Source organism: Cynocephalus volans, chromosome 16 (genome assembly GCF_027409185.1).
Source record: "Cynocephalus volans isolate mCynVol1 chromosome 16, mCynVol1.pri, whole genome shotgun sequence".
NCBI classification, from domain to species: Eukaryota; Metazoa; Chordata; class Mammalia; order Dermoptera; family Cynocephalidae; genus Cynocephalus; species Cynocephalus volans.
The window spans coordinates 21,744,341-21,758,916 of NC_084475.1; the positions used below are offsets into that span (position 1 = coordinate 21,744,341).

Below are 14,576 nucleotides of genomic sequence, written 5' to 3' on the forward strand. Positions count from 1 at the left end.
AGTCATCCACCTCGATCTTCTACAACAAGGATGGGAGTCCAGGTTTCCAAAACCAAATCCAGTATTAAACAAGAGACAAACATAACTCACACCGAAGAAAGTTCTGGCTTGACCTTTCACATAGTCTACAAAATAAAATACACCGAGGAGACAGACCTGGCAACATGGACACATACCTTCGGTAACTTAGGCTTCCCTATTTATAAGAATATCAGCCAGAATACTTCCTGAGGGAGTTGAAAAGTTGGTGATATACAAACCAGTTATACAGACAGAAATTTTTTTAAAAGACCACTTCCTACACACAAAAAACTTTTGAAATTAATTTCACTTGTAAGGTTTTTTTTGGGTTTTTTTTTGGTGGCCGGCAGGATCCAAACCCTTGACCTTGGTATTATAACCCCTCACTTTAAACCAACTGAGCTAATCGGCCAGACCCTGAAATCAATCTCAGCCGAGTCTGTTTTAATTCCCTACAATCTGAGAATTTGACAAGAGACCGACCCAAAGCTATCAATACGACCTGCCTTATATACACTAGTGGAAAAAAGCTCTTATCTGAAACAACTCACTTGTCGATGGCTACTTTAACACAGTTAAATTGCAATAATAAATAGAAAGTTTGAAAGCAGACTTGAGTGCTAATTCCTAACCTATTTCTAGGCAAAATCGCCAATTATTAGCAAATTTTATGTTTAAAAGGAGTCAACGTTTCTGAAGTTTCTCTTGGGCCATTTATACATTCTGCCCGTCTCCAGACTGGGAAACGTGAAAGAGACAGGAGGAACCCTGAACTAAGAGACGGAACCGTGACAGAAAAGCTGTAAGCTCAAGAGCGGGATTTTCCTGGAGAAGCGGGACATCCAGAAAGGGCTGCCCTCTCCATGCTGGATGGCTGGCAAAACTGCAGAGGCTGCCTCAGTGCTCAAGCATGAACACTGCTTGTCACCCAACACTGCTCTGCTTCCCCCCAAATCCCAAGTACTCCCTAATGGTAACCAAAATTCTTCTGTCCAACTGGTCTGTTAATTTTGCCCCTGTCACACGTACCAGGGTCCTTTAATGAGCTCATGAGGGGACCTTCCCACAAGTTAACAAAAGACTGGTTCGTTTTCTCATCTTTCGTTGACGTTTCTTACTTTAAGGGGAAGGGAGTGTGACAATTCCTCATTCAGGTATAAAGTGAAATCAACCCTTTTGACAGCGTTCCTGTTCGACAGGGGGCTGTCAGGTTCTCCTCGCAGCCGAGGAGCAGAACCCGCCAGCTCCTGTGTCCTCCGCCCCTCGCAGGGAGAAGTTCCTGGACGTCCCACGTGCAGAAACTGCCCTGCTCTGAGCGACTCACGACCAGGCGCCTCCTGGGATGACGGAGGAGGCAGGAGAGCCGGCAGGAGAGGAGGGAAGGACAGAACTGGCTCTGAGGGGCCGGGGGAGCGGCCGGAGGGCCCTCGAGGCCCAGCAGTCCCCGGCGACGCGGTGCACGCTCCCCGCAGCCGGGCCCGGTACTGCCCTGCTCTGCCCTGCCCAGGCCGGGCGGCGGGCCGCGCGTCGCCCGGTCGGGGCAGGGACGGAAAGAAGCCGAGGGGTGGAGGGCGGGAGGGCGCCCGGCCCCGCGGAGAGAGCTGGGGCGGCGGGGGGGGGGGCAGGCGCCGGCGCGGGGCCGCCCGCCTCCCTCAGGCCGCGGCCGGCGAATCTGCTGCCTCATCCCGGCGTCCCCGAGCCCGCCCGGCGGCCGCACTCACGATGCTCTCGGCCATGGCCGCCGCTCCCGCCTCCGCGCTCGGGCCCCGGGCCGCCGCCGCCGCCTGCCGCCCCACGGGCCTCGCAGCCCCGGCCTCAGCCCCGGCCCCGGCCTCCCTGCGCCGCCGCCACCGCCGCTCCAGCTTCGCTCGCCCGGCCCCGCCGGCCGCCGACGTCCGGTGCTGCTCTCAAGACGTTCCCCGGGGCGCGCGGCCCGGAAACCAGGTTCCGCCCGCCGACTGCCCCGCGCACGCGCAGGAGGGCGCCGCCAGCCCCGCCCCGTGCGCGGCCCCCGCGTCGCGGTCGAGGCCGTCTCCGGAGGGCGACTTTGTTCATGACAGGTTCTCTGGATGGAAAACCCGAGCAGTCACCTGGGAGAGCGTGGTGCTGAGGACACCGAGGTCAAGGCTTCGGATCCCCATGCCGGCCAGCTGCCAAAAAAAAAAAAAAAAAAAGACAAGATGTCAACGTACATAAAACTTTAAACTTGGCTGGTGTGACAATACCACGTTCACTCGGTTAGAGCGTGGTATTGTCACACCAACGTGGTATTGTCACACCAGTGGCTCAGGTCCTTGGACCAGCCAGCCAAAAAAAAGCACAAACCTTAATCTTGTGCTTCATATTTAATGTGTTAGTATTTTAACTTTTTTTTTTTTTTTTTTTTTTTTTCCTCTGGCCCTGTTCTGGGAGAATTAACTTATTTAGAAGTGAGCAAGAGGGCCGGCCCGGCCCGTGGCGCACTTGGTAGAGTGCAGCGACTGGGAGCGCGGCAACGCTTCTGCGGCGGGTTCGGATCCTATATAGGGCTGACCCGTGCACTCCCTGGCTAAGTGCCGGTCACGAAAAAACGACAAGAAAAAAAAAAAAAAGAAATGACCCAGATATTTAATAAGTATCTATTACTTAATTTCACCTTAACGTTTCAAGTTACCAAAAAGACTTTTTAGTTATAACACCAAAGTCAAGGATTCAGATCCCTGTACCTGCCAGCCGCCCCCCCCAAAAAAAATAAAGAAAAAACTATGAAGAGTTAACTTGTAAACATTTAGGCCTAATTTACTTATTTTAACAACCATGCTTGAACTGTTCAAGAAAATTCAGTGAGACATTGTACAAAACTAACCGTCATCTCCAGCTATTTTCCTGTTAACCATTCTTACAGCAGGGGGATGGTAGGCAAGTCACCACCTAAGCAAGAACCCTAAAGTTAAATACATGGGTGCTTTGCTGATCAGAAGACACGGTTGTTTACATTAACCCAAAAATAGTAAACTAATCTTGTTTACCTAAGATTTACCCGACTCACGTGAACTAAAAAGCATTTGAGTTAGGTTCTTCACACACACACACACACACATTATTTTTTAGATAAAATTTGATTTGAGACCACTTTAAAAAAATTTTTTTTGGTAGCTGGCCAGTAAGCATGATCTCCCAAGTGAGCCACCAGCCAGCCCCTAAGCCTACTTTTTAAAAGCCAATTAATTAGAGCTCTTTCATATATTTTGGTAGAGAAATATCACATACATATAACATGTATGGATGTGTAGACATATGCACACACAGACAGAAACTAATCTTACAGCTTTCATTAAGATTCTTCATTTGCCAGTTTTTAAATACTTTCCCACATTAGACTATCAATCCTTCAATCACCCATTCCGTGACCCCAAGCAATTGCTAGCCAGGCAACTCTAAATTTGTTCTTCCAAAGAAATGGCTCTCATCAGTTGGTTAGAGCATGGTGTGGATAACACCAGGGTCCAGGTTTCATTCCTGTTACAGGCCAGCCTCCAAAAAAATTTAAAGAATTTTTAAAAACCAAAGGGACAGCTCCCATATTAAGCAAGGTAGACAGTTTACATAACTTAGACCTAAGCAGTATTATTTGCACAAACAAAGGAAGGTATAGGTAAAGGCCCAGTTAAGACAAGTTGTCTGGAAAAAGCAATTTAAACAAAGGTAATGTTTGCCATGAAACTTTAAGTCAATGTCTTCTTTGCAAAAGTTTCTAGTGGTTTTGGTGCAGAGAGGGAGATGCCTTTACAAATGGATATTCCCCTTACAGATGTAAGGTTTTTTACAAAGAGTTTCAAAATAGCCAGCCATCAGAAAGTTGTATTTGGAGGGCCGGCCCGTGGCTCACTTGGGAGAGTGTGGTGCTGACAACACCAAGTCAAGGGTTAAGATCCCCTTACTGGTCATCTTTAAAAAAAAAAAAAAAAAAGAGGAAGTTGTATTTGGGTTGCAATTTAGTTCCACAGGCAGTCTTTCCAACTTAGCTTATTTCTTAATTAGATTATTTCCTTGGGGAGTGTGGGGTGAGCACAGTAAGGAGCAGAGCAAAGAAACTGTTTTCTCTGCATGTTTGTCCTGAGGGCCTAACTTTTAGAAATACTTTAGCTCTCTTTTGCCTTTGAGGTGAGATCTCATCAATTAGTAACTTAAGCTCTTCATTTAATCTTCTGTGAACAGCCTTTTAAAGATATAATAAATTTTTTTTGAAATCTTTTTAGGAACTTCTGGGTGGGCCAGTTTGTGTACCCTTATTTTTAAATGCACTTTAGCCCTTCCAAGACCCAGAGCCATTCCCAAAAACAATCAAAAGAAAGACTTAGATAATGCCTTGAGAGCTGGAACAGTTGGTCTAGTCGCAAACGGGGTGCAACCTGCTTTCCGTCCCGCCATATCCTTGGGGTTCCCAATCTTTTGGTTGGCTACCTGCACATGCCCCCAACAGGCAGAAAGTCAAGCCAAGTTCTCAGGACAAAGAACAGGACTAACCGGAAAGCAGTGGCTGCTTGTGGGAGGGGACTAATCGGTCTTAAAGGACAGCGTTGTTCATCAGGAATGTTCTACATAATGGCCATCGTAATTTGAATTATTTTTAGTAAGATTTTGCCACTTTTGTAAATATCTGCAGCTTCCATGGCCTTTATTCTTAAACATGAAACAGGCAGGCATACCAGAAGGCAGAGTACTCAGATCTTTAGAAATTAGGATCGCATTCTGATGGTGGATCTTGGTTTTTTCAAAGCTAACATGGATTTGGCTCTGAGAGCTCCTTGACTAACTTAGCCAATCATTTTCCAGTTTCTGTCTGATCCAGCCAGACACTTGAGGCCTCCCTTACCTAAGTGCACAAGAAAAAAAAAAAAAGAACTGCTCTTGCCAAGGCCATCAGGCCATCCTTGCCGGGTGATTGCCTGCATCACCCTGGCACTCTGCAGATAGTTCCCACCCAGAAGACAGCCCTCACCAGATGTGCCACCTGGACCTTGGGCTTCCCAGCCTCCAAAACTGCAAAAAATAAACCTCATTTCTTTATACATTGAAAGAAAAGAAAAGAAAAACAAAGAACCCACATACCCGCAAATTTCAAAAGCCAGAGTTCACAGCCCCTGCAGTAACAACCACTTACTGCAGCCACTGTCAGTTACGTTCTGTTGTCGTTGTTCTTTTTTTCTATTTATCAGTTACCTTTAAACACGGCCCTTTTTACCAATGACTTGTCAGCCTCAAACCCAAAGGTCGTGTGCCCTGCCAGAGCACAAACCAACCCGTGGTTCCCCAAGATCGGGTGCATTCTCACAATGCAAAATAACCTTTGGTACCCCACATTCATGCTCTCACAGTGCACCCAACCCTTGGTACCCCAGAGGCCAAAAAGGCAAAGAGAGAAGAGCTGAGGCCTGAGAGGACCCCCTCACGACTCTCAGGGCTCCTTGAGGAAGACAGTGTTCCACCCCTTGAAGAAAAAGGGGTTAGCAGTGTCTTTTCTGCCTTCCCCAAGGGGTCTTGAAGTCATTAGCAGCCTCCTTCAGGTCCCTCAGTGGTCACTAGATCAGTCAAAGGACGACATTACAACAAATTTAAAGATTTCAATTGGTTTTATTGCAATTCTAGAATCAGAAAACTTATTCTATAAAGTAGAGTAAGTGTTCCCCCAATTACCTTTTCTTGTAAGGACATTGGATTAGAGCCCACCCTGAGGGACTTTAAAGGCCCAATATCTGAGTCACATTCTGTGGTAGTGGGGGGAACACAATTCATCCCATACAGTAATTGGCAAGTATAATTTCATTCAAATGTTACCCAATATGAGGAGAGGACTGAGATGGAGGTAGAGGATCTGTCACCGTCACCGTGAGAGCCTAGCCATGGAGGTGGATGCAGGAACTGATAATGTCTGGGTTTGTCACCGTTGGGGAAGAGGAGAGTAAAACTTGGACGTGCAGGTCCATCCCCCAGCTCTGATCCTTGCTCCAACATTCTTCCTGCAGCATAGCCGACTGAGTGATCACAGAGTGGAGCTTCGTTTCTCAGCAACCTCCATTATCTCCCCGAGTAAGATCTGAAGACCTCAGTGAGGCCTGTGAGGCCCCACATGATCTGACCCTGTCATCTCACTGCTGTCTCTCCCGCCACTGGGTGCCACGTGCCCTGCACATCCATGCAGCCTCCACCCTCAAGCCTGCCCGGCGTGCTCCCAGTAATCCCACTAAGGCACTTCACTGGTGCCGGAAACACTTGCCCCCTTCCATCAGTGCAGCATGTGCTGGGATGCACTGCCAGGACCCCCTCCTGGGACAAAGCATGCACTTCCCCTCACAGAGGGTGTAGGTGGCTAGAAGCTCTATGTTGAGTTCTGTGCATGAAGAGAGCTGCCTCGCCCAAGATCACAGTCCCTTCCTCAAGTGGCCCAAGCCCAATGACAGCCGATGGGTACAACCGCCCAGCCCCTTGTCCCACCTGGGACAACTCTGCAGGCCAATCCCAGCTCCACAGCTCCTCACGGACCCACCAGGACCATTGTTGTAACCTGTGACAGCTCACCTTCTCCCTTCACCCAACTCTGCTGCCTGCAGACCCTGATCCCGAGGGCAGACCCTGTCGACTTCTCACGCAGTGATCTCCCCCAGAGCCGGCCTCTTGGGGACTCAGCCAGAGAAAACCCATGACTTGTTCCTTCACATCCTCAGGTTCCATCTTAAGTGTCTTCTGTCTTCTTTAATTGAGATGAGGGCTGGCCGCTTGACTCAGTTGGTTAGAGCACAGGCTCGGAACACCAAGGTCAAGGGTTTGGTTCCCCATACCTGCCAGCTGCAAAAAAATAGATAAGAATGAAAGCTTTAGGGCCGAGCCCGTGGCGCACTCGGAGAGTGCAGCGCTGGGAGCGCGGAGACGCTCCCGCCGCGGGTTCGGATCCTATATAGGAATGGCCGGTGCACTCAGTGGCTGAGTGCCGGTCACGAAAAAAAGACGACAAAAAAAAAAAAAAAAGAATGAAAGCTTTAGTTGAGATGAAATTCTTGTAACATTAGCTTTCTTAAGGTCTATGGTTCAGTAGCACTCGGTACATTCACAGTGATGTACAACCACCGCCTCTCTCTAGTTCCAAAACATTTTCACCACCCCAAAAGGAAAGCTGTACCCATTAAGCCGTTGGTCCCCATCACCCCCCTCCAGTCCCTGGCAATTACCAGTTTGCATTCTGTCTCTATGGATTTACCTGTTCCAAATACTTTACATAAATGTAAATATACAAGATGTGACCTTTTATGCCCAGCTTACATCACTTAGCATAGTGTTTTCGAGGTCCATCCATGTTGTAGCAAGTGTCAGAACTTTATTCTTTTTTTATGACTGAATAATATTCCATTGTATGGATAGACCACAATTTACTTATTCATCAGTTGACAGATATTTTGGGTGGCTTCCGCCTTTTAACCGTGATGACTAGCACTGCAATGGACATGAGTGTACAAGTTTTCTTTGAACACCTGCTTTCAATTCTTTTGGGTATACACGTGGGAGTCAGACATCCTTTTACAGTGAGGCCGTCCTAAGCTGCCTAATAGGAGACACCCCCGCCCTCAGCACACTTTACCCTCCTGACTTTGCTTCATAACATGATTGTCATGTATAATATGGTCATGTATATATTTACCTCTCTCTTTGCTTATTTTATGACTTCCCCCTGGACAAGAATATAAGCTCTTGATGATCATTAGTTTTTTTCACTGCCATGCTGCCAGGGTTCAGAACAGTCCCTGGCTTATAATAAATGCTTGTATCGGTTGTCTATCATCACAATACTGCTGCGTAACAAACTATCCTAAGACTTGGGGTCTTAAAACAACAGCCACTTCTGCAGATCAGGCCTTGGGCTGAGCTCAGCTGGGTGATTGTTCTGTGGGGAGCTGGTGTGGAGATGGGAAGAGAGAACAAAGGTTACTACCAAGTAAAGCAGGGTCGAGCACAGAATAGCAGACATGGAAAAGTGAGGAGGGTGGGCTGCTACTCACTGGCCAGGAGGAGGCCTTCATGGGGGAGGTGGTCTGACCCTGGCTCAGGACACAGAGATGGCTGTGAGGGGACTTCAGGTGATGGCATAGGTTGGGAGCACACAAGCGCCAGCCATGTGGGGCCAGCAAGCAGCCCATGTGGCCGGATTGTAAGGTAAGAGCAAGAACAATGTTGGATGGATACGGTCAAGATGAGAAGCTGGGCCTTGAATTCCAACAAAAGAAGCTGAAACACCAGTGGGGGGAGGGGGTGGTGGAAACAGCACAGGGCATGCGGTGGATCTGGGAGGTCACCCTTTCTCTGGTCACAAAAGTACATGTGTAAAGAGTCTCCAGGAATTCTCTTCCCACAAGGCCTCCAGACATTCCGCAAGCCCACAACAACTTTGACATGCACATCTGCACCTTGCACGTATCCCAAATAGAGCCAGCGAGTCCTGGGGATGGGGTGTGCCCAGAGTCGCATGGAGTTAGTGGTGGGTGGGGGGTCCAGCATTAGAGAGCCTCAGAGCACACTTTTGGTCCACATGGTGGCTGTGTGGCTGGGGTCTTTCCAGGCACTGGGATACAATGGTGACCACGACAAAGTCCTACTCCTGAGAAGCTCAGAGGGTGGGGGAGCCCCGAGCCCATGTACTTAAAACCAGGAGGACATGCTCCGGTAAGGGGATCTTAACCCTTGACTTGGTGTTGTCAGCACCACGCTCAGCCAGTGAGCGAACCGGCCATCCGTATATGGGATCCGAACCCGGGGCCTTGGCGCTATCAGCACCGCACTCTACCGAGTGAGCCACGGGCCGGCCCAACACTGCATTTTTTCTTGCGATGAACAAACTGGAGGAATAAATTGGCACTTAGGCTGCTGGTGGGTCTCCTGGGATTGCTGCTCTGAACCCATTTGTGGGTGTCGGACCCCCTGGGAGTGCTGATGGAGCAGCCACTGAACCTGCAGAGCTGAGGCCTGCACCCAAACAGTCTCACCTGAGTCATGCCTGTACAGCTCTTAGGGGATCTGCAGAGCCAAGGCCAAGAATTTGGGGCCAAGAAGCAAGACCGTCTGTGTCTCGACAAGCAGAAGCTGCCCTAAGCCCTAACATGCGACTCCTCACATGATCCACTTGGCATCCGGCTGGGGCTCGTGCTCCCCTTTCCCTGAGCTTCATGGTTCACAGAACCACCAGGGACACAGTCAGCACCAGCCCCTGCGTCCCCGTCCCCGCTGGAGAGGGACCAGCGCACTTGTCTCAGTGCCGGTGCTACAGAGCTTGCCCTCCCAGACGTGGAGGATGGAAGAGGGTGAAAGGAGCCCCCTGCTGTCCCAGGTAATCCAGTGCCCCAGTGGCCTCGCCCCTGAGTTGGGGATATTCCCCAGCCCTGAAGTCCCCTGGGATGCCCCTGGGCCGGGTTCTTGCTCACCCTCTCTCCTGTACCTCCACAAGCCTCGTGCATGGGGGCTTGGCATCAGGTGGATGCCAACAGAGGAACGGCTAAGACTGTGGTTGGGGGCTTTACTAGCCAGGCACCACCCCCCAGCTGTGGTTCTCCCATCCCAGCTCCAGCCTCTGGTCACAGGATATGACAGGTGTCCCTAAGGATCTGGGGGGCTACCTCTGTCTCTGGGAGCAGAGGGGGTAAAAGAGCTGGCTGTGGATGCCTGTGGCCACCGATAGCCCCAGTCTGACCAACCTGGTACTAGCAACTTGTCCTTTTGCTCCTACTGAATTGTTGGGGACTGGGGGTCTGATAAATAACCCTCCTCTCCTCTGCTCCGTGTTCAGAATAAATGAGCCATCGTGGCAGAGGCAGACATTGGGGGTCCAGGGACAGCTTCTTTCTGCCAAAACTGGATTGGAAGGAGATCCTTGCTGGGGCACATGGCCACAGCTTCTTAATTCTTCCCTCAAATCAAACTTTGTCACCTGCAGAATGGGGCACCTGTGGGGCTGCCTCCTCCCTGGCAGAGGGAGACCAGAAAGCCCCTCACACACCTGCTTGACCAGCTGAGCGTCCAGCCAGCAAACGAGGCAGGCCCCTTGGAAGGCCCTGCATCCCACAAATGGTCTCCCTGGTCACCCGCCGCCCTCTCCCTGTCCTGGGAGCCTGGTGGGCAGGGCTGTAGCCTGTCCCTTGCTGTGTCCTCCGTGGCAGGGCCCAGCACTACGTCCATGCTCAGCGGGGGCTCAGTTAGTGGGGCTGTCAGGATGGATCCCAGGGCACCGGGGCTGGTTTCAGAGGAGGAGGCAGAAAGGACGGCCATATGGGCCAGCTCCTCTGCCTGGTGGGCCTCCACCTCCTGGCCTGGGTGGGGCAGCCCCTCCTGTGACCACACAAGGTCAGTGCTGCAGGCCCTTTCAGACCAGTCCAAAAAGAGGCTGCTTCAAACTCAGGGAAGTCAGCCCTGCCTGCACGGCAGGAAAGTCAGGAGCCCTGATCTGGGTGAGACCAGAGTCAGCCCGTCCATCACACGGGTGGGGGAGAGGAGGCGGCACATTTATTGGGCACCGCTTTACTTGGTCTTCACCATGGACCTTGCAGGATGTGGTCACCACTCTGATCTTTTTTTTTTTTTTTTTAAAGATGACTGGTAAGGGGATCTTAACCCATGACTTGGTGTTATCAGCACCACACTCTCCCAAGTGCGCCACCCTGCTCTAACAGAGGCTGGGGCCCGCAAATCAGCAGGTGGCAGAGCTGGGACCTTCACTGTCTCTTGCCCAGCCTAGCAGGACAAGCCCGAAAGGCCCCTGGCTGTCCAGGTCTTTAGGTCTCCCCTCCCCCTCCCTCACCCAGCTTCCTCCCACCCCTCGAGGGTTCCTCCTGATCCCTTGCTCATGAGCTTTCTTCCCTTGCCCATTGTCATGGGATCTGAGTGAGTGGTCTCACCAGTGAGGTCTCCCTGTTCGTCCCTCTGCAGGACACAGCAGGCCAGGAGCTGGCATCCTCTGTGAAGAGTCTACCCACTTCAAGCTGCCCAGGTCCAGAGCCCTGTGAGGACCAGGCGGGAGCCTGGGGCTGCAGCTGCTGTCCTCCTGGGGCCAAGTGCCAGGTCTCCAGGAGAGGCTTTGGGGGAGACCCAGCCCCCTCCCTCCCTGTGGGGAGCAGCTGTGTCAAGTATCTGATTTTCCTGTCCAACATCCTCTTCTCCCTGCTGGGCCTGCTGACACTGGCCACAGGGCTCTGGGGCCTGGCTGTCAAGGGGTCTCTGGAAAGTGGTTGGGGAGGGCCCCTGCCCACAGACCCCATGCTGGGGCTGGTGCTGGGGGGGTTGGCAGTCAGTGCCGTGAGCCTGGCTGGCTGCCTGGGTGCCCTCTGCGAGAACACCTGCCTGCTGCGCTGCTTCTCTGGGGCTGTCCTTGCCTTCCTGGTGTTCGAAGCCTTGGTGGGGGCTCTGGTGGTGGCCCTCTGGGGCCCACTGCAGGACAGCCTGGAGCACACCTTGCGCATGGCCATCACCCACTACCAGGAAGACCCAGACCTGCGCTTCCTCCTTGACCAAGTCCAGCTGGGGCTGCAGTGCTGCGGGGCGGCATCCTACCAGGACTGGCAGCAGAACCTGTGAGTCCCTGGCAGCTGAGGGAAAGGGGTGCCCTGGCAGCCAGCAGGTTCACTGGGGCTGGAGGGGAGGCCAGGCCACACATACACTCACATGTACACGCTCACATGCATGCACACACTGCACATGTTCACGTGTGAGCACGCACGCACGTGCACACATACCTCTCATGGTCATAGGTTTTACATGTGCACAGTCATGCATGTGCACTTGTGTGTACACATGGACGTGCACACTCACACATGTCCTCATGTGCACACACAGAATGCAGCCTCACACACATACACAAATATGCCCACACATGTACTCCCGAACACTCACACACATGTGCACACACACTGAGCTGCAGGGGCACTTGCCTCTCCCTGGTCCACAGGCTCAGAGCCTGAACGGGCCCCTATGGCCGACTTTCAGGCCCCAGCCTCCCTACAGTCTCTGCCAGGGCCACAGACACAGGGACCCCAGTGTGGATACCAGCCAGCAGACTCAGAGGGACACTTTCTCTTCCATCACACAAGACATCTCAATATCAAGTGAAAATAGCTTTTAGGTCAATCCGGGATGCCATTCATTACAATGGTTTCCCTGTGTGCATGTGTGTGCGTGTGTGGGTCTGTGCATGCATGTGCAGGTCCACGTGTGCACATGTATACACGTGTGTGCGTACCTGTGCGTGTGTGTGAGTATGTGTGCACATGTGTGAGTGCATGTGTGTGCACTTGTGCGCCTGTGCGTGAGTGTGAGTGCATATGTGCATGTGCGCGTGGGATCACACGTCTGTTTGGGGACACAACACAGCATTTCTCTGTGTGCTGCTTGAGGTGACCTGCTCTGCTGTTTCCCCCAGTGCACAGATGCCCCAGTGGCACCTGTTCATGCAAAGCCAGGACAGATGGCATGTGTTCCCTCCCGCCACCTTCTTGTATGTGCTTGCAGGAGCACCCAACCACAAGAGATGGAGTCAATGGAGACTCTTTAAGCACTGGCTATTTGTACCAATGGTGGCTAAAACATGCTGGGGCCTCCCACACACCAGGCACCCCACACAGCATCCACAAGGCTGCTCTTGCTTGCTGGCCACATGAGGCTTTGGATCAGTGGCAGCTCCGGGAGGACTTATGGTAGCACCTCTCCTGCCTCAGGGCAGCAAGCTCTGCTAGCAGCTGAGACAGTGGAGGGGGTGTGGGGGACCAGCCTGCAGGTCTGCTCGGGGGGTCCAAAAAGGCCACGTCCAGGCCCACAAAGCCTGGGCCTGTGTGCAGGGCCCTGGATGCAATGTAAGGCTAAGGGACCGAGGGCTCCCTGAAGCAGAGGCCTGCGATGAGAGCAGCACTCTCCAGCCCCTGGCAGGCTCTTCCCCAGCCCCCAGCCTCTGTCACTGCCCAGGACTGCCTCTTGCACCCTTGCTGTTCCTCTACGACCCACAAACGTTCCAGAGCCTCCACCAGAGCTCAGTCCACCTCCTCAGTGTACCCTGAGCACAGTTCTCTCACTCCCACCCCCATCAAATGCTTGTCTCCCCTTCAACCGTCTCACTAAGTATTTCTCTTCCAGCCAGCATGTCCACTACACCTGCCCTCAGTGAAGAGGGCTGCCAGGCACAGGGATAGACAGCTGGGTACTGTGTGTGTATATATACATGTACGCCTGTGTGTGCATGTGTGCCTGTGTGCATGCTTGTGCTTGTGTGCACATGTATCTGTGCCGTGTGTGTGCATGTGCCTGTGTGTGCCTGTGCATGTGTCTGTGCCTGTGTGTGGCCATGGAAGTTTGAGGGTGCATAGCAGACATTCAGCTCTGTGCCTGGTCCAGGAAGAGCAGGTCCTCCCTCCAGAGCTGACACCTGCGTGCTCCTGCAGGTACTTTAACTGCAGCTCTCCTGGTGTGCAGGCCTGCAGCCTTCCTGCTTCCTGCTGCATCAACCCCCAGGAAGACGGAGCCTCTATCAACGACCAGTGTGGCTTCGGGGTCCTGGGCCTGGACAAGGACGCAGCTCAGAGAGTGGTGTACCTGGAGGGCTGTGGCCCCCCACTCCGGCAGTGGCTGCATGGGAATTTCTCAGCAATAGGCAGCTACATGATCGTGGTTGTGGTGGTGCAGGGGGTGGAGCTCCTGCTGGCCACCCAGCTGATTAGAGCCCTTGTTATCCGCAAGAGGGTGGCAGTGGCCTCCAGAGCTGTCAGGGAGGCTGGAGCTGTCCATCGGAGCCCTAGACCTGGTGCCCAGGTCTCTGCTAAACCCTCCCGGGGCTGACTGTGCTGCTTTTTCCCCAGCAGTTGGGATGAAAGGCGGGGGCCCTAGGATGTGGTCTGGGGCCTCCCCTCCCAGGGACAGTGTCAGAGTCACCCACCGTGGGGTGCTCATGGACGTGACCTTGGACGCCTGGGCCTCTTCCACCTGCTGAGCCACCAGTACCCCAGAGTCCCCTTTCCCTGAGGGCCAGGCCAGAATGGACTCCCTGATTTCACTCTGGTTTCCGGAGCCCTTTGCTGTCTGACTCAGCTAACTAGTCCCCGCCTGCTTACTCACAGACCCCCTCCATGGTCTGAGTGTCTGGCCACGTGTGCCTCGCACCGAGGGTGTCTGCCTGGCAGGAAGAGCACGGAGGGGAGGGGGCTGGATGAAATCTTGGTCCGGAGCCACTGCCTCTGAGTCCCACTTCCAGCACCCCCCTGCCAGGTCCCCACCTCTACACCACAGCTGGTATCTCTCTCCCCTGGGGCTGCTTCCCCCATTCCGGTCATCACAGTGTGCTTTTGCGGGCGTAGTAGATATTAAGGTGTATCATTCATTCATACAGTAAACTGCACCCATCTTCAGCGTGAGAATTATTATTATTTTTTTTGGCGGCTGGCTGGTACAGGGATCAAACCGTGGACCTTGGTGTTATCAGCACCAGCTCTAACCAACTGAGCTAGCCGGCCAGACAGAGTGAGAATGCTTACTTATCTACACACCTGTGGACCCTCCAC

General features: G+C 52.7%; 2 protein-coding genes across 4 annotated transcripts in view; one reads left to right on the top strand and one right to left on the bottom strand.

The window, feature by feature from the left end:
• Nucleotides 1-1,894, bottom strand: part of NPLOC4 (NPL4 homolog, ubiquitin recognition factor) — a 59,602-nt gene extending 57,708 nt beyond the window's left edge. For all 3 annotated transcript variants that reach the window (XR_010021887.1, XR_010021886.1, XM_063080947.1), the window contains exon 1: nt 1,743-1,894. Coding sequence is in view for 1 of the 3 variants with exons in the window: in XM_063080947.1 (XP_062937017.1) it covers nt 1,743-1,757 (15 nt within the window). In the remaining 2 variants the exon portion in view is untranslated. The remainder of the gene's footprint in view (nt 1-1,742) is intronic.
• A 7,426-nt stretch (nt 1,895-9,320) lies between these two features.
• On the top strand, nt 9,321-13,857 carry TSPAN10 (tetraspanin 10). Its single transcript, XM_063080391.1, has 3 exons — nt 9,321-9,373; nt 10,966-11,606; nt 13,464-13,857. Exons 1-3 carry the CDS (start codon nt 9,338-9,340, stop codon nt 13,855-13,857), a joined length of 1,071 nt encoding a protein of 356 aa, XP_062936461.1. The 5' UTR covers nt 9,321-9,337.
• Nucleotides 13,858-14,576: the final 719 nt, after the last annotated feature.

What these genes read in the sequence shown, in the direction of transcription:
- TSPAN10 (XM_063080391.1), top strand. Translation starts at nt 9,338, where the DNA reads ATGGAAGAGGGTGAAAGGAGCCCCCTGCTGTCCCAG. An exon ending in GGAGCCCCCTGCTGTCCCAG is followed by an intron (nt 9,374 to 10,965) that starts GTAATCCAGTGC and finishes GTCCCTCTGCAG; the next exon opens with GACACAGCAGGCCAGGAGCT. An exon ending in CAGGACTGGCAGCAGAACCT is followed by an intron (nt 11,607 to 13,463) that starts GTGAGTCCCTGG and finishes GTGCTCCTGCAG; the next exon opens with GTACTTTAACTGCAGCTCTC.